The sequence below is a fragment of the Peromyscus leucopus genome, chromosome 22 (assembly GCF_004664715.2).
Source record: "Peromyscus leucopus breed LL Stock chromosome 22, UCI_PerLeu_2.1, whole genome shotgun sequence".
Lineage (NCBI taxonomy): Eukaryota > Metazoa > Chordata > Mammalia > Rodentia > Cricetidae > Peromyscus > Peromyscus leucopus.
In genome coordinates, this window is record NC_051081.1 from 1,438,003 (window position 1) to 1,457,656 (window position 19,654).

Here is a 19,654-nt window from a genome sequence, read left to right on the forward strand (position 1 = left end):
TTTGGTTTTTCGAGACGGGGTTTCTCTGTGTAGCCCTGTCTGTCCTGGATCTCGATCTGTAGCCCAGGCTGGCCCTGAACTCACAGAGATCCTCCTGCCTCTGCCTCCCGAGGGCTGGGATTAAGGGTGTGGCCACTCCTTTGTTTCCCGTGGGGCGACACCGCCTTCCTGAGAGCCGGCAGGCCGCGGACACCGAGGGGGAGGGCACCCGGGAGGCGGGGGCCCACTCTGGGGAGGAGACCCGAGCGGCAGGACGCGTGACACGCCAGCTTCTCTGCCCCACCAGCGATTTTATTGGCCTGCGCTCAGGTCACAGGTCAGGTGGGGCAGCCAGATCCCCGCGCTCGAACTGTCCTCGGTCTCCCCTGAGACTGAGCTGGGCACAGCCACGGCGGGAGAGGCCGGGCCCCCCGAGCCCCCAGCCTGTGGGGCCGCCGGGGGCGAGCTGCAAACAGTTCCGCCCGTGGGCAAGCGCCCGGTGTCCCCCGGCCGCGGTCACATGTTGGCTCGTTCCCGCTGCAGCCGAGAGTTGTAGGCGCGGGACACGGTGTTCCAGGCGTCCATGTAGCGGTCCATGCACATGGCGATGCATTTCTGCAGGGCGACGAGGGGGCGCCGGGCTGCGTTAGGGTCGCGCGAGCCCGGGCTCCCCCCACCCCCGGGGCCCACGACGCCGCATGCGCGGCAGCCCGTTTCCGCACTCCGGCGCACGCGCAGACGCCTCACGACGCTGCGGCGCCAGGGTGCGCACGCGCCGAGCCCTCTACTTCCTGCAGCTCGTGACCCCGCGCCCCTCGCCCTGCCGGGGTCCCCGGGGAGCCTCACCTGTTCCGAGTTATCCAAGGAGCCCCCGGGCTTCCCGATGCACTTCCGGAAGCACTTGTCCGTCATCCTCTGTGGACACACGCGGGGGCTCAGCGGGGACCCACCCGGGGGAACCCCGGCCCCGACCCCGGCGCGCCCCGCACCTGCAGCAGCTCCTGCGCGTTGGCCACGGCGATCTGCACCTTCACCTGCTCCATGATGGCCCCCGGGTCCAGCTTCCCGCCGCCCGCGCCGCCGAAGTCCGAGCCGAAGCCGCTCTCCATGGCTGCGCACTCAACCGGGCCCGGCCGCGCGCGCCGACCCGCAGGCGCCGGAAGCCCGCGCGCTGACGTCACCAGCCCGACAGGAAGCTGAGCCCCGGGTCACCATGGAAACGAATCAAACTACATCTCCCATGACTCCGAGCGCGCCCCGCCGGGCGCTCGCCCGCGGCGGTGTGTGAAACCCCGTACTACAGTTCCCAGGAGGCCTTGCGCGCCGTCCCTGGGGTGAACCCGGAGCTCCGTTCGTTGGGGGTGTCAACTCCCAGAGGGCCACGCACGTCTCCGCATGCGCACACTGACTTCTGACGCCCCGACAAGGGCTGGTTCGGGTTTACTTCGCTGCCGCGCATGCGCAGTGTCGCCCAAGCCCCTGCATTACGGGAAAGCGTCACGGGCGCTGGAAGCTGTGGGGCCAGAGGATCCACTCCGAGGCTGGGGTTAAAATCAAAGTGTTTATTTGAGTGTACAAAAGTTTCCAGTCGTAAAATGTATATTACAAATCATAGGAGGGGAAAAAAAAAGGCGGAACACACGTTTGGCATGCATCTTAGAAAAGAAACCACCTGTAAAGCTGAGCGATGTGCGCAGTGCAAGCTGCTCCCCAGCCGCAGCGCCACCCCAATAACCGCCTGTCCCGCCGGGGCCAGGACGGGGCCCCTGTGGGACTGCGGATTACTCCAACCCCGCTCCCCAATCACCAGGTGCCCGTGCACCGGGGGGCGCCCGCCCCGTGGGCAAGGCTGCGTGTGACTGCGGCCTGTCACGACCATCCAGAAGCCAATTAGAGACACAGTCCAGGACCCAACACCTGTCACTTAACGAAAACGGAGGTATCGAGGAGCAGGAGGGGATGGCGGGTTCTGGGGGTCGGCGGCAGCAGTGGCCTCCTGTGGCCGCGAGCTCTTGCCTTGGGGAGACTGGGCCTGAACTACCACCTGAGACTCTTACCACGGGGCTGTACCAGGAGTCAGCACCCCCCAAGGCTCAGCAGAGGAAGCTGAAGGTCAGGTGACTTCCACCCCGGGCAGCCCTGGGCCTGAACCCCCAGAGCAGCAGCCCGGCAGTGAGCTGCATTACTGATGTAAAAAAATAAATATCCGTTAAAAAAATACTGTGTGTCTGTGGTGGGGGTGGAGGTGACAGGTGAGAGCCGGCTGGCACCCGGAGCGCGTGGAACCATGTTCCACCGCAGCACGTTCAGGCCAAGCCGGCAGGGCAGGACAGAGGGGCCATGCAGGGTGGACACGCGTGCGGACACACTCCTGCGAGCAGTCCCTGGCTGGGAACCCGCAGACTTTGCTCCTGAAGGTAGGCGCCCACGGTCTGTCTGTCCCTCAGCCTACGGAGTGACGATCTTAGGAAAGGAGTTGTCTCGGGTGTGGGCTGCCTCCTTCTTGGTCCTCGGCTTCAGAAGGGACTAGAATGTTCTAGAATCAGGGCCCAGAGCCGCCTCAGATGCCCTGAGGCTGGGGACAGTCACAGACCCTTCATTCAGGCTCAGGGCTGGCGTTCCTCTGTGCTGCCAACCCCAGGAGTGGAGGGTCTGCCCTGTCTGAAGAGCCACCAAGTCCAGACAGGCTGGTGATGACCTCTGCAGCCCAGATTCTGAATTTGATTTGATTTAAAAAGCTTCAAAGAAAATTCAATGAGTGAATCACTGTAGTTTCACGCTAGGTCTGCCCTGAGCCAGCAGCCACGCTCCTTCCTGTCCCTCAGCCTGCAGGCCCCTGGCCCGGCCTCTCTATCACCAAGGGGACATGGGGAGGACGGTGGAGAGGGTGGAGCCGCGGGCAGATGACCCACCCCAGGAAACCCAGCACAGCCCACCCACATTCTCACGGTCGCTTAACAGTCATCTAGAAATGTACCAAGGACTAGTTAGAGCTGACTAGAAAAAAATAATTTCAGGGCCTTGGGGACCTTGGTGACCATGGGGCAGGTTTCACATCAGCCGGCAACCCCTCGAGGTAGTCCTCGGGTCCCCCTGCAAGGAGTGAAGGATGGAGTTAGGGGGCCTGCTCCCAAGCCGGTAGACGGTCCCCGCAGCCCAGACTCGGGGCTGGAGCCCCTGTCTCCCCATCCCAAGCCCTGAGGAGAGGGTGTCCTGGCTGAAGGGTCAGACATGTGGCCACTGAGGCCTGTGGTGTCCCAGAACCCACACCGTGGGCGGGCACAGTTGTCTGAGGCAGGACCGTGGCACTTGGACCCCGAGACCCCACTAGGTGTGACGTCGGTCGCATGCTCTACCTGCTGGTGGAAGAGGTCCTCCTCGCCGAATTCCGCCTCCTCTTCCTCTTCCTCTCCGTTCTCGCTCACCTGAACGCTTGTCTGCTTCACGGCCTGCACAGCAACCTCCTACATAACAAAGGTCAGCAGTGTGCTTGGCACCCCGATGCTGGCGGCTGCACCCCGTTCAGTCACGGCTGCTGTGAGGGCACGGAGGGGACCCGACCACGCCCTGCTGTGTTCTCACCTCTCCATCCGCGTTGACCAGGACGGTGCGGGAACTCTCCCCTGAGCCCCAGCTGCTCTGGCTTTTCCACACCAGGGTGGATGGCGGGCTGTGGGCGACCCCTGCGCCAGCTGCCCACACCTGAGGACCCAAGACGGCCCTCGTGAGTCGCTTCAGGGCTGGGCCAGCCGACGGCTGCCCACCGTGAGGCCCTTCGGTGGGCTTGTCCATGCAGGATGGCCCCAGGACATGGAGGAAGAGACTCGGGTCCACAGTGGCCCAGAGCACTCCGGGGAGAGCCACACTGGAATCCCAGCACCTCGGGGCCCAGTGCCCCACCCAGGACTGTGAATTGCCAGGCCTCGGACACAGGGCATCACCTGGACCGTAAGGCACCCCGAGGGGTGTGGTGGCCACACAGCAGCTCGGTGGCCGCCGGGCTGGTCTCAGAGCACGCGGAACCCATACCATACCCCGCCCCCGCCCCCGGGGAGTCAGCGCTGGGAACCTCCCGAGCCCAATCGCTGGCACCTACCGTGACGGTCTGGCCGGCCCGCAAGACATACTTGGGCGTGAACTTGTAGGCAATGTCCTCACCCTCCAGGACCTGTCTCTTGATTCTCCAGTTCCCCAAAGACTGGTCCTGCAACCCAGACGGACATGCTCTTGACCCCAGGCCGTGGGGATGGGAGCACGGGTCCTCCACCCTGCCCCGGGCTCACCTTGTCCGAGGCGTTCTTGAGCCGCACGAACCTGCCCTCCAGGTCCACCTCGTCGATGCTCACGACACCCGTGACCGCGGCCTGCTGGGCCAGGCGGGAGCCGCTGCCCAGGCTGGAGCCCTGGCCGCCGCCGCTGCGGGAGCCTTGGGTGTCCTCGGTCTCCAGCCGCCGGCGCTTGCCCCGGCCCCGCCCCACGGACATGCCGACCCCGCCGCTGCTGCTGCTGCTGCTCGAGGTGGCCCGAGAGATGGTGACGCGGGAGGACGGGCTGGGGGACAGCTTCAGCCTGCAGGGAGGGAGGGGCGAGGGTGCCCGGGAGGGCCTCAGGGGCCTGCCGCTGGCCCCGCCCACATCCACAGGCCCCGCCTCCGCCTCCATCCCAGGCCCCGCCCCATCCCAGGCCCCGCCCTGCCGCTGGCCTGCCCGCCGCTGGCCCCGCCCCATCCCCAGGCCCCACCCCGGGCCCGCCCTCATCCCCAGGCCCGCCTCCGTCCCGCCGCTGGCCCGTCCCCACCTCCTGGCCCCGCCTCCGCCTCACCGCTGGCTCCACCCCATCCCAGGCCCCGTCCCACCCTGACCCCGCCCTCATCCCCAGGCCCCGCCTCCGCCTCACCGCTGGCCCCTCCCCACCCCAGGCCCCGCCCCTCTCACCCCCAGGCCCCGCCATCACCCCCGGCCCCGCCCCGCCCCTCCCCTGGCCCCGCCCCCGCCCCCTCTCATCCCCAGCCCTGCCCCCGCCCCCCCCCCCTCTCCCGTGGCCCCGCCCCCGCCCCCCTCTCGTCCCAGGCCCCGCTCACCTCTCTTCCTCGCCCTCCAGCAGCTTGCGGTAGGCGCTGATCTCCATGTCCAGGGCCAGCTTGACGTCCAGCAGCTCCTGGTACTCGGCCAGCTGCTGCTGCATGGCTTCGCGCACCTCCGTCATCTCCTGCTCCTTGGCGTCCAGCATCTTGCGGAACTTGTCACGCTCGCCGGCGACCACCTCCTCCAGTTCGCGGATGCGGTCCTCGGCAGCGCTGGCCTGGGGAGGGCATGGCCGGGTCACCGTGTGGCCTCTGCAGCCTGGGATGTGAGGGACCCGGAGAAGGGCTGGGGGTGGGGCAGGGCGGGGGCCCCGTCAGTCACCTGCTTCTGCAGGCCTGAGAGCTGGTAGCTGAGGGACTCCACGCGCATGCGGGCTTCCTTGAGTTCCTCGCGGGCGGCACTGGCCGCCTTGTCGTTCTGGTCCGAGCTCAGCTTGGCGTTGTCCAGCTGGGGAAGTCAGGGAGTGTGAGCGCGGGCGGCGGGGACGCGGGCTCCCCTCGGCTCCCCGCACCCCGGCCGCACCTTGGCCTGGTAGGTCTGCTCCAGCTCCAGGCGGTACAGCCGCACTTGCTCGTCATGCTGGCTGCGCAGGTCCTCCAGGGCCTGGGCCATCTTGAAGTCGTACTCCTGCTGCCGGCTGCTGTCCACCTCCACCAGGCGCCTCTCGTGTCTCCGCCGGGTCTCCCGCACCTCCTGCGAGGGGACAGGCCAGGGACCCAGTGAGCCGGGCTGCAACTCCAGGGGGCCGGCCTCCTGGCGACATGTTCACCAGTGATGAACTGTGGATGCTCCAGCCACGGTGGACGGCAGCCTGGGCCGTGGGCACGCTGAGTATTGTTCGGCCGGGAACAGGAGCAAGGCTCTGCTAAGTCCACAGCATGGAGGGACCCTGAAGAAGCCGGATGAGCCGGCGAGAGGACCAGGCACGAAGGGCCACAGTGTGGTTAACAGATCTCAGCACTTGAGAGCCAAGGGCAGGAGATGGCCGGAACCGTAAGGCCAGCATGGGTTCATAGCCAGACCCTTCTTAAACATTGTTAAAGGCCCGGGCTGTGGTGAAACACACCACACTTTGGTCCCAGCCTCGGGAGGCAGAGGCAGAAGAATCTCTTTGAGTTTGAGGCTAGCCTGGTCTACAGAGCGAGTTCCAGGACAGCCTCGGCTACAGAGAAACGAAAACCAAAACCAAAAACAGGATGCCAGCTAAGGGTGACATCTCGTGAAAGCTCCCCCAGGTGTGGCAGCACTCACCTGGAATCCCAGCACTCAGGAGGCTGAGGCAGGAGGGTCTAAGATTTCAGGACAGTTTGGTCTACTCGGCAAGGTTCAGACTAACCAGGGCCCCACGGAGGCCGCGTCTCCAAACAGTAACAGAAGACTTGTAAGGCAGGACAGAGCCTCCCGGGGGCCTGGAGTTCTGGGTCAGGGGGAGGACAGCGGGGGACACCGCGGGGAAGGAGGGCTGTGGCAGCGCCTTCCAGCGGAAGGTGGTGAGTGTGGGATCGACATCGATGGATCTTAGAGTTTCCTTTTCTTTTTTTTGGGGGGGGGAGGGGGTCCGAGATGGAGTTTCTCTGTGTAGCCCTGGCTGTCCTGTGACTTCTGCCTTGTAAACCATGTTAGAGATTTCTGTAAAGACTCCCTTACCAACGGCATAGTGCTGGTCGCCTTTAATTCCGGCACTTAAGAGGCAGAGGCAGGCAGAGGTCTGTGAGTCTGAGGCTAGCCTGGGCTACACACTGAGATCCTGTCCTCTTATTTTGTTGTTGTTTGGTTTTTCGAGACAGGGTTTCTCTGTGTAGCCCTGGCTGTCCTGGATCTCAATCTGTAGACCAGGCTGGCCTTGAACTCACAGAGATCCACCTGCCTCTGCCTCCTGAGTGCTGGGATTAAAGGCGTGTGCCACCACCGCCCGGCCAGATCTTAGCTGTCCTACAAAATGGCCTCTCCACAGGGACCTAGGATAAATGGCCCACCACAGGCTTCTCAGGATAGAACACACACCTTCCTGGCGCCCCAGACGGCTGTTTGAGAGGCGGTTCCCTGTGCGCTCCTCACCTGCCCCCTCGCAGGGACCCAGAGGTGGCTCTTCCAAGTCCTGGGAGTCCCCAGGGCTCTTTTTGAGGGCAGCTTCACAGGATCCTTCCCAGGGGTCTTCCCGACCCCCCTCAGACGTCGCCTCACACACTCCCTCAGGGGTCTCGGGCTGCGCTCCCCCTCACACCCCTCCACTCTGTCCTTCACAGGCTGGGCCTGCCTCAGGGGTCCCGCCACAGGACCGTGGTCTCCTGTACACCCCCTCTGAGGCCCCTCTCCAGCTCCCCCCATGGGTTCTGGCTCCCCCATGGGTTATAGTCCCAGACAGGACTCTCCTCTCGTGGCTTCCCTCACAGGGCTCTACACCAAGGCTCTCATGGCCTCGCGGGACTGTGGGGCGGTGGCCCCTCCTGTTAGCCCAGGTTAGAGCGGCCTGGGGTCCTCCTGTCCAAGCTTTTCCTCCGCAGTGAGCGCAGGCAGGGCCTGCCCAGAGACACTCCCCGGGGCTATGACAGCACAATGGGTTCTGTGACAGCCGAGTTCCCTGGGAACCTTCAGGGCAGATCACCTCAGCCTAGTCACCCCACCACGCCCAGTACCCCAAAGTGCTAGAGGGTTGGGGGGAGACCCTAAGGTTGGCTGAATGAGGTCGCACCCTGATCACAGACCCGGGATGTGACCTCAGGTTGAGGTTCTTTTGACATTGTTTCATATGTGTGTGTTTGTGGGGGACGTTACTGTGCCACAACACGGCTGTGGAGGTCAAAGGTCAATTTGTGGAGTCAGCATTCTCCTACCATGTGGTTCCCGGGGGTACAACGCAGGCTGAGTCTTTACCCACTGAGCCATCCTGCTGACCCAGCTTAAGCTGGAGTTTGTTTTTGTTTAGTCTGTCAAGACAGGGTTTCTTGCCAGGCGGCGGTGGTGGGGCGGCGGCGGCGGTGGCGCACGCCTTTAATCCCAGCACTCAGGAGGCAGAGGCAGGGGATCTCTGTGAGTTCGAGGCCAGCCTGGGCTACAGAGCGAGATCCAGAACAGGCATCAAAACTACACAGAGAAAACCTGTCTAGAAACACCCCTTCACCCCCCCCCCAAAAAAAGAGAAGGCTTTCTCTGTGCGGACCTGGCTGTCCTGGAACTCACCCTGTAGACATGGCCTGACTCTGCCTCAAACTCAGAAATCCGCATGCCTCTGCCCACCCTCATGCTGGTGTTACAGACAGGAGCCACCGTGCCCAGCTAAGTTACTCTTTTTTGATGTGAGATTCTCAGTGACTCAGATGGCCTGGAAATCTGGTGACCAGCGCCCCTGGACCAGCGTCAAGAGAGACCTGGGGCTGGCAAGATGGCTCTCAGGTGGAGGTGGCTGCCACCAAGTCTGAGCGCCTGATTTCGCCCCCTCTGACTCTGGACTCCTCCCACCCCGGGGGAACGAAGGAACGTTAAACAACAAAACTGATCGGCAGAGAGGGAGAGACCCAGTAAGAGGCTGCAGGGGGGCAGAGGTGGACAGCTGCTGGAGCAGACGCCGGAGGAGGCGGGCTCGGGGCTGGGGAGGATGCGCCCGCCGCCCCCCCTCACCTCCTCGAACACGCTCTTGCTGAAGCCCAGCTCTTCCTGCAGGCTCTGGCAGCGGTTCTCCAGGTCGACGCGCATCAGCGTCTCCTTCTCCAGCTGCTTCTTGGCCACAGCGTGGCCGTCCTCTGCCTGGGAGACACGGGGCAGTGAGCTGCGGCCGGCCCAGCTCCTCCTCCGGGCTCCTCCGGGCTCCCCCGGGTCACCGGGCGCCCGGACGACGGCGGCCCACGACCCACGACCCACCTTGGCTAGCTGCGCTCGGAGCTCCGCCACGTCGCTCTCCAGCCCGTGCTTGTCGCTGAGGGTGGAGGCCAGCTCCGCCTTGCTCCGGTGGAAGAGGGTCTCCAGGTCCCTGACGCGGCCCTGGGCCACCGTGAGCTCACCTTCCCGCTTCTTGGCACTGAAAGGGGGGGGGGGAATGGTCAGAAGCCACGTGGAGGCCGAGCCCAACGTCACCGTGGTCCCTGTCGGTTACCGCAGGCTGACTGGCTGCCTTCCCAGCGCCTGGGAGGCTGAGGCAGGAGGATGGCTTCAAGTTGGAGAGCAGCCTGTTCTACAGAGTGAGGCCCCGTCCCAGAGACAACAAAACTAGCAAACCAAACCCAGCCCAGCCCAAGCGCTGGACACTGTGGCCCACAGGACTCCAGCCATATTTGTCAGGGCTGAAGGCGCCCGCACTCTGCCCAGCTGCCAGGGAAGTGCAGCCCCTGAAAGCCAGCTCTGGGTGGGGCCCAGACACGCACTCTACAGTGCGGCTGCAATTCACTAAAGTCACAAAGGAAGACCGCCTTGGAGAAGAAGACCAGGCAGGCCGCGTCGTCCACACATTCCAGTCAAGGCAGCCGCGGCGGCGGCGTTTAAACACGAAGGTGTTTGTGGGACACAGACCTCAGCTTTGCCAGGGTCAGCAGGTGACAGGGGGTGGGTGGCACCGGCGGCTAAGCTGCCACACACCTTGGGGACACCAGGCTGCTCCCCACCGTGCCTGCCTGAGTGTGGGTGTGGGTGCAGAAGGACCCAGCCTCAGCGTGGGCCAAGTAGCCCCCTGTTGCTCACAGAGCTGCCAACCTGAGCCTGCCTGGAGGTGACCATCGGGCTGGAGTCATGTACCCAGAGAGCGCCAGCCAGGCGGCGAGGGACCACGAGGCCTGAAGAAGTGTGGGGGAGGCAGGGCCACAGGCCGGCAGTGCCAAGGCCCTGGGGTGCGGCATGCCCGAGACCAGCAAAGAGGCCCAAAGAGGGGAGAGTGGGGGGCTGGGGAATTCCTAACCCATCGCAAAGGCCCTGGCTCCACTGAGGCTGTGGTCTGCATGGGCCTTGGTGCCTGTCTCCCAAGAGTGGCAGGGTGCTAGGCACAGTCTTGGTGGAGTGTGACGATTCCCAGAGGACCCGTGTGGGAACACTTGGCCTGCTCAGCAGGTCCACACGGTACCTGAGGCCATCGTGACTCTCTGTGCAGGAAGGAGGTGAGTTCACAGGATGGGGGAAGCCAACCTCACTACGATGCTGTGAACCAAAAGGTCAAGGCAATCCTTGGCTACTTAGAGAGCTTAAGGCCAGCCTGAACTACATAGAGCCTGGAGGCCAGGGAGGGCTACATGAGACCCTGCCTCAAATAAATGAATGAATGAATGAATAAATGAATGAATGATGAATGGTCAATAACAAAAAGAAACCAAGATACAATCTGTGGAATGTGGAACTCTCTGGCGGCGGCGGAGGGGGGGTGTCTGTGGACAGGCCCAGGCAGGGGTTCCCCCCGAGCTGACTCCAGCCCACACGGGAAGCACAGAGGTGCTGGCTGCTGCCCGCCTGTGATGTGGCCTGGCGTCTGTGGACACCCTCGAGCTCCGACACAGTTTATTAAAGCCAGCGGCAGGCACTGGGGTACACAGCATGGCAGCCGGCTCGGGCGCTGCCACCAGAGGAGCAGGTGGGTCGCCTCACGGAGGCCAGGCCTGTGTTCCCGGGCTTGGGGCCACCATGAAGGTCAAATGGCCCCTGGAGCCCTGGCGGGGGCAGACCTTGGGCAGATCTGGACAGGGAGGTCCCAGGATGGTCCCACCGGCTGGGGGGACCTTCAGCAGAGCCAGGCCTGGGCTGGCCGGGGACCCTCTCACCCCGACCTGCGCTGAGGACTGTGATGTCCCCAGCTGAGGCGGGACCTGAATTCCACACCTAGCACAAGCCAAGGCTGGTGTCTAGGCAGCCGCTCTGCCTTGTCAACATTCTTTGCCACCGTCCTGGGTGGACCTCCGGTCCCCGGCGCGGCGTGCCAGAGCCTGCAAGGCACAGGGAGAGGGGGGCTTCCGGTGGGGGCACACTGGGACGCCAAGGGACAGTCACGTGGGGCACAGCGAGGGGTCTTGCGGCCTGCTGTCCCTGGGGCAGCGTGTCTGTGAAGGCTCACAACCTCAGGAGTCCCAAGGTGCCCACGGTCTGAACAGGCGTGTGCGTGCGTGAGACCATCAGCAGCACTCCAGGATGCTGGACTCGGGACTCCATTTCAACCCCTCGGGGGACCTGGGGGGCTACCGAGAGTGGCCGGGGTCCACCGGGGACCCGGGGTCCACCGGGAGCTGTGGACCCAGGGGCCCGCACCTGTCCAGCCACGGCCACCGACCTTCCTGGTCTCCTCTGATGTGTGTTCTCCTGTGCGCGTGTGCATGCACGCAGAGGTCTGAACTCACCGCGCGCCACGTTCTTGGTGGAGGCCGGCCTCGCTCACCCAGCTCACCCTGAGGGGCTCCTGCCCGCCCCCCAGTGCTGGCTCTGCCAGTGGGCTGCGGGGATCGGAACCCATCCTCACCCCTGTGGGGCGGGCACTTCACCCACCAACCCGGGTCCCCAGCGCGACCACCCACCTCTTCCTGGCCTCGTCCAGCTCGGCCTGGAGCTTGCCCATCTCGATCTGCAGCCGCGCGCGTTCCCGGGCCGTCTCGTCCAGCACCCGCCGGGCGTCAGCCAGCTCCGACTCGTACAGGGCCTTGATGCCACTCACCTGGGGACACAGACCGAGAACTGCCCTGTGCACCCCATGCCACCATCTTAGACCTTAGAGGGGTCCGGGCCGTCTCTGGAAGGAGCGGCTTCCCTTCTCCGTGGCTTAGCCTGTCGGGATGGTAAGGACAGGCCACAGCACCGCGCGCCCGGGTGGGAAGATCTAGCCGAAGCTAGCCCACCTGGCACCCCCCGCTCAGGGCCAGAAGGTTCTCTGCTGCAGGACGTCCCTGCTCTCACCCGGGTCAGCAGACATGCAGCACCGCCCCGCCCAGTCCAGAATTCCTGCTCTAATGTGTTTCCTTTCCCCAGCGCCCAGTGCCAGGCAAGCGCTGCCCACTGAGCCACAGCGGCCTCTTCAGTGTTGACTGTCTCTCGTGTGGTCGAGGTAACCCCTGAGTCCACAGGGCCTTCCCTGGGGCTCTGCAGGTCCCTATCCTGCCCTATCATGGCCATGTGGGGCCCTGAGTCTCCCTTCTATCCCTCGGGCCAGCCTCAGGCCTCCCGTACCCGCATCCCACCCCGTGAGGACCAAGACTGGGAGACCTAGGACCCCTGGCTGTCCCCAGGGACACCTGCGTGGGGAACAGCCTCGCTGAGCGGCATCCGGACTCACAAAGACTGGCAGCTGCAGGGGTCACCCCACCCCATCCACGGGGTCACCCCACCCCATCCACAGGGGTCACCCCACCCCATCCGCAGGGGTCACCCCACCCCATCCGCAGGGGTCACCCCCCCCCCAGGGGTCACCCCACCCCATCCGCAGGGGTCACCCCACCCCATCCGCAGGGGTCACCCCACCCATCCGCAGGGGTCACCCCACCCCATCCGCAGGGTCACCCCACCCCATCCGCAGGGTCACCCCACCCCATCGCAGGGTCACCCCACCCCATCCGCAGGGGTCACCCCACCCCATCCGCAGGGGTCACCCCACACCCCCATTCACAGGGGTCACCCCACCCCATCCACGGGGGTCACCCCACCCCATCCACAGGGGTCACCCCACACCCCCATTCACAGGGGTCACCCCACCCCATCCGCAGGGGTCACCCCACCCCATCCGCAGGGGTCACCCCACACCCCCATTCCTAGCAAGGGATCTTGGGGGACACTCAAATGCACATGTGCTTTGGCCTGTCCATCGACCCCACCGTGAAGACAGCTGCCACAGGCCACCGGGCCCTGGCCAGGCCACACACCAGCTGGGCTCAAGACTCAGATTCCTCCCTGGCCCTCCTCCCTGCATGTGTGGCTATGAGTTAACGTGTTTAAAGACACGTGGGGACAGACCGCAGGGGACAGACCGCAGGGGACAGGCCGCAGGGGACAGGCCGCAGGGGACAGGCCGCAGGGGCAGGGGCAGCACGTCACAGCCCAGGACGTCAGAGGGACCGGCAGGCACAGCAGGGCCTCCTGTAACCCCGGCACCCCAGGGCCTCTGAAGGCAGCCAGGGCCACTTCACAGAAAGAGCCGGGACACCCGATGGAAACCTACAACACGCACAGTGCCATCCGCCCGGACACCAGGGGACCAGCCCGGCGTCCTCAGGCTAATGATGGGCGTGTGCTGTCTGTCAATCACCTAACCCCGAACAGCGGTGAGGCTCTGATGTGCCAGTGCGGGGGACCCCGAAGACACGGTGCCTGTGAGAGAGCCAGACCCAGGCCACCCCGCGTGGGCTCCAGGGCAGGAAATGTCCAGAACAGGGGGTCCAGGGAGGGCTGGGTGGGTGGGGTGAGGGCTGACAGGAACGGGCTTCCGTTCAGGTGACAGAATGTTCTAGAACTGAACCAGGGTGAAGCTACGCAGACCTCACTGCTACCCTGAACTGCAGTGTGACTTTGGGGGGCACAAGCTCCACACCCACTGGCGCTCAGGTGTCTTGTCGGCCCAGCACAGGGATGGCGGGCTCAGCCCGGACCCGAGTGGAGGGGCTGCTGAGGATCTCCTGGAGGTGGGACTCAGGCCTCAGAGCACAGTGGTGTGTGTGTGTGTGTGTGTGTGTGCGTGCGTGTGTGTGTGTGTGTGTGTGTGTGTGTGTGTTCCTGTGAGCTGGCTAGGACTCCCCTGGGAGTAGTCGATAGTGCTCTCATCCCCATTTTACAGATATGAAAACTGAGGCACAATGGTCTGCCACAGGGAGGTGGGAGAGGTAATAAAAGTGCCCTCTGCTGGGCTGTGCCTGCCACCTCCCTCGCCCCAGAAGGGACAGGCAGGGTCTGGTATGGAGTGATGTGACCCTCTGCACCCCACACCCTCACTGCAGGCCCCAAGTCAACCTCAGGCCAAACCAAGACTTCAGACAAACCTCCCATCCTCACACGTCAGTGAGCTCCAGAATTTTCCCAGTGACGGACGCTAGCATAGAGCTGTCCTAGACACACACACACTCACAGACGCACACACAGACACACACACACACACACGACACACACAGACACAGACACAGACACACACACACAGACACACACACAGACACACACAGACACTGACACACACACACGCACACACAGACACACACACAGACACACACAGAGACACACACACAGACACTGACACAGACACACACACACACACAGACACACACAGACACACACACACAGAAACACGCACACACAGACACACACACACACACAGACACAGACACACACACACACACACACACACAGACACACACACAGACACACACACACACAGACACACACACACACACACACACACACACACACACAGACACACAGACACACACACACACACACAGACACACACACAGACACAGACACACACACACACACACACACACACAGACACACACACACACACACGCCCCGAAACCCCCCTGGTGCCAGGTCACTCCTCACAGGACGCGCACTCGCCAGGCCTCGGGCGGACAGAAGACAACGGCTCCTAAGAACGCAGCACTGGCCGTGACCACTGGACGGCCACACTGGTCAACAGCAGAAATGGGTGGGGTGGGTGACAGCGATGCACACTTGTCACCCCAGCAGCAGCGCAGAGGCTGAGGCAGGGGGATTTCACACGCACAGGAGCCCGCGCACCGACGGATGTCCTGCTGGCCCTGGATGGGTCCCGGAGCAGAAAGGACACTGGGAACCAGGGGAAAGCATGGACCATGGGTCTGCTCCACACCATTAGACCCCTGGGTGGGCCAGCCTGGGCTACTCTAGGCCTGGGAGCCAGCGGCAACCCTTGCCTGGGCCTGCCTGTCTAAGATGGCTTCTCTATTTGTTTTTTTTTTTTAATTTTTTTCGAGACGAGGTCTCACTGTGTAGCCCGGGCTGTCCTGGATCTCGCTCTGTAGACCAGGCTGGCCTCGAACTCTCAGAGATCGACTGCCTCTGCCTCTCCAGGGCTGGGATGAAAGGCAGTTTCTACCTATTAGTGTCTGGAACCGGGCTGAGGAGGCTGTGGCTGTGCCTGACTGCACTCATCAATAAAGCTTTATTGGCACACGGTCTCAAAGTGCGTTTGGGGTCCTATCTCGGGCGGATGTGGCCTTAATGCCGCTGCCGCTGCTCGGTCACAGAGGCCGCGTGGCCTGTGTTGCAGGAAAGACCGGGCCCTGTGGGATGCTCCGCCCCTGTGGGGATGCTCCGCCCCTGTGGGGAAGCTCCGCCCCGGTGGGAATGCTCCGCCCCTGTGGGGAAGCTCCGCCCCTGTGGGGATGCTCCGCCCCTGTGGGGATGCTCCGCCCCTGTGGGGATGCTCCGCCCCTGTGGGGATGCTCCGCCCCTGTGGGGGATGCTGGCTGCCCCGAGGCCCCGCCCCGCGGGGACAGGTGGTGCCTGGCAGGGGTCTCTGGAGCACTACCGCCGAGCACCCCCAACACACGTCAGTGCACGTCGGTCAGAGCCTCGGGGTTCAGCCGGCCTGAGGCGGCCTTTGCCGGGGTCACACGCGTGCTCAGCGCCCTTGACTGCAGAGCTTTGCCCCTCCAGGGCCCCCTGTGCCCCAGGAATACCGGCCCGGTAACGGGACGCCGGGCAGGAAGGAGGTGGGGTCCGGTTTCCTCGTCGGAACTTGATACCCAGCCGCCTCCAGCCGGACTGGTGCGGCCCCCCTGCCTTTCCCCGCGGCCTTCGACCTTTGCTCAGCTCCCCCTCCCCGACGGCCGCCCCAGTCTCCCCAACCCCAGCACAGCCTCACAGACAGCGACGCCCCTGCCACTGACCGATGCCCACGGATCTCACTCCGCGCCACCCAGAAGCCGCACGCGGCCCCCGTTCCGGGTGGGAGTGAATAACGGGTGAGCGGGAAGGGCCAGAGGGGCAGGGCGGCGACCGGCCCTCGGGGGCGCCCTCGAAGTCACCCCTGCGTGCCCCGTCTCTCCCACACCTCAGCTGCAACCCGATGGCCAGTGCCCTGCGCCTGAGGACGCCCTGGGGCAGGCCCCGCCCCGCCCCGCCGGCCCCGCCCCGCTGGCCCCGCCCCGCTGGGCCCCGCCCCGCCCCGCCGGGCCACACCCCTCGGTGCCACACCTGTCCCCGCACGCCTCGTCCAGCTGCCCGGCGGGCAACCCCGACAGGTGCGGCCTGTGCTGCCTGTGTGGCGTCCTTTGTGGCCGCTCCTCCCCCACCTCCTGTCCCCCGGCCACCCCGCCAGCTGTCCTCAGGCATCTGACAGCGCTGCTGGACGCGGAAGCTGGGCAGGCCGGCTCCTGGGAGGGCAGCGTGCCCGCCACCTGCTGCCAGCCGCCCCGGCTCACACTGAAGCCCCAGATCAGCAACACCGAGGAGCAAAAGCGCCGGGCGCCTCTGCCCCCCCACGGACAGGTGGCATCCACTGGGGCACGTGTTTGCAGAGCCGCGAGCTCCAAATGTCTGGGGGACAAAAGGGCCCCAAAGGTAACAGGAAAACAGCCAAGCTGGGAGGATGGCCCAGTGAGCAGGGCGCCTGCCACACAAGCCTGACTACGGACCTGTGTTCCGTTCCCCGGCACCAACATACAAAGTCGGGTGCGGGGGCTCACACCCGCAATCCCAGCTCTGCAACAGCAGAGACAGGATGGCTGGAGCCTGCTGCATGGCTAGCCCGGCTGAAAGCTGTGTTTAAAAAAAAAGACGAGGGTGGGGAGAAGCCGGGTATAGTGGTCACCCAGGAGGCAGAGCCAGGGGGATCTCTGTGAGTTCGAGGCCAGCCTGGGCTACAGAGCAAGATCCAGGACAGCCAGGGCTACACAGAGAAACCCTGTCTCGAAAAACAAACAAACAAGAAATAAAGAAAGGCAGGATTGGGGGCTGGAGAGATGGCTCAGCGGTTAAGAGCACTAATAGCTCTTCCAGAGGTCCTGAGTTCAATTCCCAGCACCCACATGGTGGCTCACAACCATCTGTGGTGAGATCTGGCGCCCTCTTCTGGCCTGCAGGGATGCATGCAAGCAGATCACTGTATACATAATGAATAAATAAATCTTTTTTAAAAAATTTAAAAAAAAAAGAAAGGCAGGATCATGGGGGACTCTAGGCGGGGCTCCACCCTGACCACGCCCCCAGCCCCTCTCCTCACTGAGGGATTGTATCTGAGGCCAGGGTCCTCCCCCATGTCCAAGTACCAACCAGGGCTGATAATGACATACTCTCCTGTCCTTTGAGTGGGTGAAGTCCTGAGCCCACCCAGACTCCCCAAATACCCCGTGGTTCTTACACAGCACACCCTGGGGGTGGAGCCCGCTGGGCAAACATTACCCAAGCCCAGGCACCCGGCTTCCCGGCAGCCTGTTACCTCCTAGCATATGAGGATGTCTTCTCAGCTCCCCAGTCACCACAGACCTCTGGGACACAGTGGTTCCTGTCCCATCCCAGTTATAGCTCCGACCACCTGGGACTCATCCAAAGTTCCGTGAGAACAGAGATCCCATGATTTGCCTGAGACACCCAAACAAGGCCCTCTCAGAGGGCTTGAGTTCACCCCCTACTCAGAGACCAGAGACCATCCCCACAGCACCCCCCCATTCCTCCTCATCAGCGGATCCCATGCTGCCCGATGTACTGACTTCAGAGGCCCCCGCCAGCCCCATGCTATCCATTCCCGGACTCTTGGTACCCTTCCCAGAGCGCCCCAAGATATCCTTGAACCCTGCAGTGGGTGGAGGCTGCCCAGCCCCTAACCCTGTCCATTGGTGACCCTTAACAACAGCTTCCTCGCTCACTCAAACCCTAGAACTTGGGGGTCCCCAGGGCAGCCCCCCAACATGCACTCCTCATGGGTTTCCCAGAACTGCCCCAATGCACCCTCACCTAGTGGGTCCCCAAAAGTCTGAATTCCTCTGAAGGATGGCCCCTGACCGACACTTTTTTTTTTTTCAGGATCCCTCATCAAAATCCCCTCCTGAGATCTCTAGGATGAAACGACTCCACGTAGTCTGCACCCCAAATCTCACACCCGGAATAAGGACAGCCCTTGTCCCTTGGGGTTCCCAGAAGAGCTGATTCCTTACTGGGGTCCCCAAGACCTGTGAACCCCCCAGTGGTTTGGGTTTGGCATGCTTGTTGTCTGTTCTTCAGGCACCGTCCAAGCCCGAGGTCCCCAGGACAGCCTCCAGCCAGCACTGGTTTAGCAAGGGTTCTGGGGGGATTTGTTCAGTCTCTGGTATACATCTGGGGAGTCCTAGGAACCACCCAGGGTCCTTTAAACCTATGACCTTGGGTGGGCGGGGCTTTCTTGCCTATTCATGTAATGTGAAGGGTCCCCAAGGTCCTTGAGGCCACCTGGGGAGCATCCCCCAGATCTCTTGACCTCCACACTTGTCCTTCGGGGTCCCAGGGTGAGCATGGGTTAGCTCCATCAGGACCTGTCCCAAGAGTCTCAGGGGTGGGTGTGGGGTGGAGTTTCAGGGGGCGGGGGCTAACTTTGTTTATACCTGTCACCTGTCTCTAATGCCCCTGAGGTGGGCGGGACAAGGGCTCATCTGCACCAGTCCCTAGCCCCCCACCCCCCACCCCAGTGGGCAAGCCTGTGCTCTTTGCACTTGTTGCTGGTATCCTGGTGGGCGGAGCTTAGCGGTCTGCACCAGTTTCTGGGAGGTCCCCTGGTGGGTGGGGCCTAGCGGTTTGCACCTGTAGGGGGGTGTCTGCACACCCTCTCCCGGTGGGCGGACCTCGGCGCTCTGCAATTGTTCCTGGGGTCTCCTGATGGGCAGGCTTAGCCCTATCCACCCGTCCTAGGGTCCCTGGTGGGCAGACCTTAGCTGTCTGCATCTGCGCCAGGAGTCTGCATTGGGCAGGACTCAGCCCTGTCCCTGTTCCTAGGGTCCCCGGTGGGCAGGGCTCAGCCCTTTGCACCAGTCCCTGGGGTCCCCGGTGGGCAGGTTTCAGCCCTTTGCACCCGTCCCTGGGGTCCCCGACAAGCAGGGCTCAGCCCTATGCACCCTGGGGACCCCGATGAGCAGAGCTCAGCCCTTTGCAGCGGCCCCTGGGGTCCCCGGTGGGCAGGGCTCAGCCCTTTGCACCCGTCCCTGGGGTCCCCGGTGGGCAGGGCTGAGCCTGCACCGCCTGGGGTCCCCGGTGGGCAGGGCTCAGCTGTCTGCACCTGTCCGCAGGGTCCTCACCGGCCAGGGCTCGGTTTACCGCCCCTGTCACCGGAGCCCATCTGCCGGCTCCCCACGTCGCGGGCGCCGACCCACGTACCTCGCGCGTGGTCACCTCCTCCTTCTCGGAGATCCGGAGCAGCAGCCGATCATTCTCCAGCTCCAGAGCGCGGACGCGGTCGATGTAGTGCGCCAGGCGGTCGTTCAGCTCGCGCAGCTCCTCCTTCTCCTGCAGCCGAGACAGGCGCGCGGGCGAAAGCGGCGTGGCGGGCCCTGCGCGGGGCGGCAGGGACGCCATGGCGGAGGCGGCGGCGCGCGGATCCCCTCGGCGGCCCGGGTGCGGCGCGCTCATTCAATCCGCGCCGCGGAAGATGGCGCCGCTGCCTGCCGCGCGCGTGGCTCGCCGGGACTTGTAGTCTTCTGTCCGGC

General features: G+C 63.9%; 2 protein-coding genes across 4 annotated transcripts; both read right to left on the minus strand.

Annotated features, from left to right (window-relative positions):
* Positions 1 to 270: 270 nt before the first annotated feature.
* Timm13 (translocase of inner mitochondrial membrane 13) lies at positions 271 to 1,151 on the minus strand. The gene is made up of 3 exons (XM_028862923.2): positions 969 to 1,151; positions 826 to 894; positions 271 to 594 (listed from the first exon to the last, which is right to left on the minus strand). The coding sequence occupies exons 1-3, from the start codon at positions 1,086 to 1,088 to the stop codon at positions 496 to 498; spliced, it is 288 nt and encodes a 95-aa protein (XP_028718756.1). The 5' UTR covers positions 1,089 to 1,151; the 3' UTR covers positions 271 to 495.
* Positions 1,152 to 1,526: 375 nt separating this feature from the next.
* Positions 1,527 to 19,604, minus strand: Lmnb2 (lamin B2). Of its 3 annotated transcripts, XM_028862918.2 has the most exons (12): positions 19,326 to 19,604; positions 11,543 to 11,679; positions 8,922 to 9,078; positions 8,682 to 8,807; positions 5,586 to 5,756; positions 5,385 to 5,510; positions 5,060 to 5,280; positions 4,263 to 4,548; positions 4,076 to 4,183; positions 3,562 to 3,681; positions 3,336 to 3,443; positions 1,527 to 3,072 (listed from the first exon to the last, which is right to left on the minus strand). In XM_028862918.2, the coding sequence occupies exons 1-12, from the start codon at positions 19,575 to 19,577 to the stop codon at positions 3,031 to 3,033; spliced, it is 1,854 nt and encodes a 617-aa protein (XP_028718751.1). In that variant the 5' UTR covers positions 19,578 to 19,604; the 3' UTR covers positions 1,527 to 3,030. The 3 variants fall into 3 exon arrangements, with proteins under 3 accessions (XP_028718751.1, XP_037054096.1, XP_037054095.1); XM_037198201.1 differs by lacking the exons at positions 8,682 to 8,807; positions 8,922 to 9,078; positions 11,543 to 11,679; positions 19,326 to 19,604 and adding an exon at positions 7,122 to 8,005; XM_037198200.1 differs by lacking the exons at positions 8,682 to 8,807; positions 8,922 to 9,078; positions 11,543 to 11,679; positions 19,326 to 19,604 and adding an exon at positions 7,068 to 8,005.
* Between the last annotated feature and the right edge of the window lie 50 nt (positions 19,605 to 19,654).

Excerpts from the sequence above, each read along its gene's own strand:
- Timm13 (XM_028862923.2), bottom strand. The coding sequence starts at position 1,088 with ATGGAGAGCGGCTTCGGCTCGGACTTCGGCGGCGCGGGCGGCGGGAAG. Across the intron at positions 895-968 it reads ACGCGCAGGAGCTGCTGCAG|AGGATGACGGACAAGTGCTT; the intron begins GTGCGGGGCGCG and ends GTGTGTCCACAG. Across the intron at positions 595-825 it reads CCTTGGATAACTCGGAACAG|AAATGCATCGCCATGTGCAT; the intron begins GTGAGGCTCCCC and ends GTCGCCCTGCAG.
- Lmnb2 (XM_028862918.2), bottom strand. The coding sequence starts at position 19,577 with ATGAGCGCGCCGCACCCGGGCCGCCGAGGGGATCCGCGCGCCGCCGCC. Across the intron at positions 5,757-8,681 it reads GCAAGAGCGTGTTCGAGGAG|GAGGTGCGGGAGACCCGGCG; the intron begins GTGAGGGGGGGC and ends GTCCCCTCGCAG. Across the intron at positions 3,682-4,075 it reads GGGCCGGCCAGACCGTCACG|GTGTGGGCAGCTGGCGCAGG; the intron begins GTAGGTGCCAGC and ends TTGGGTCCTCAG.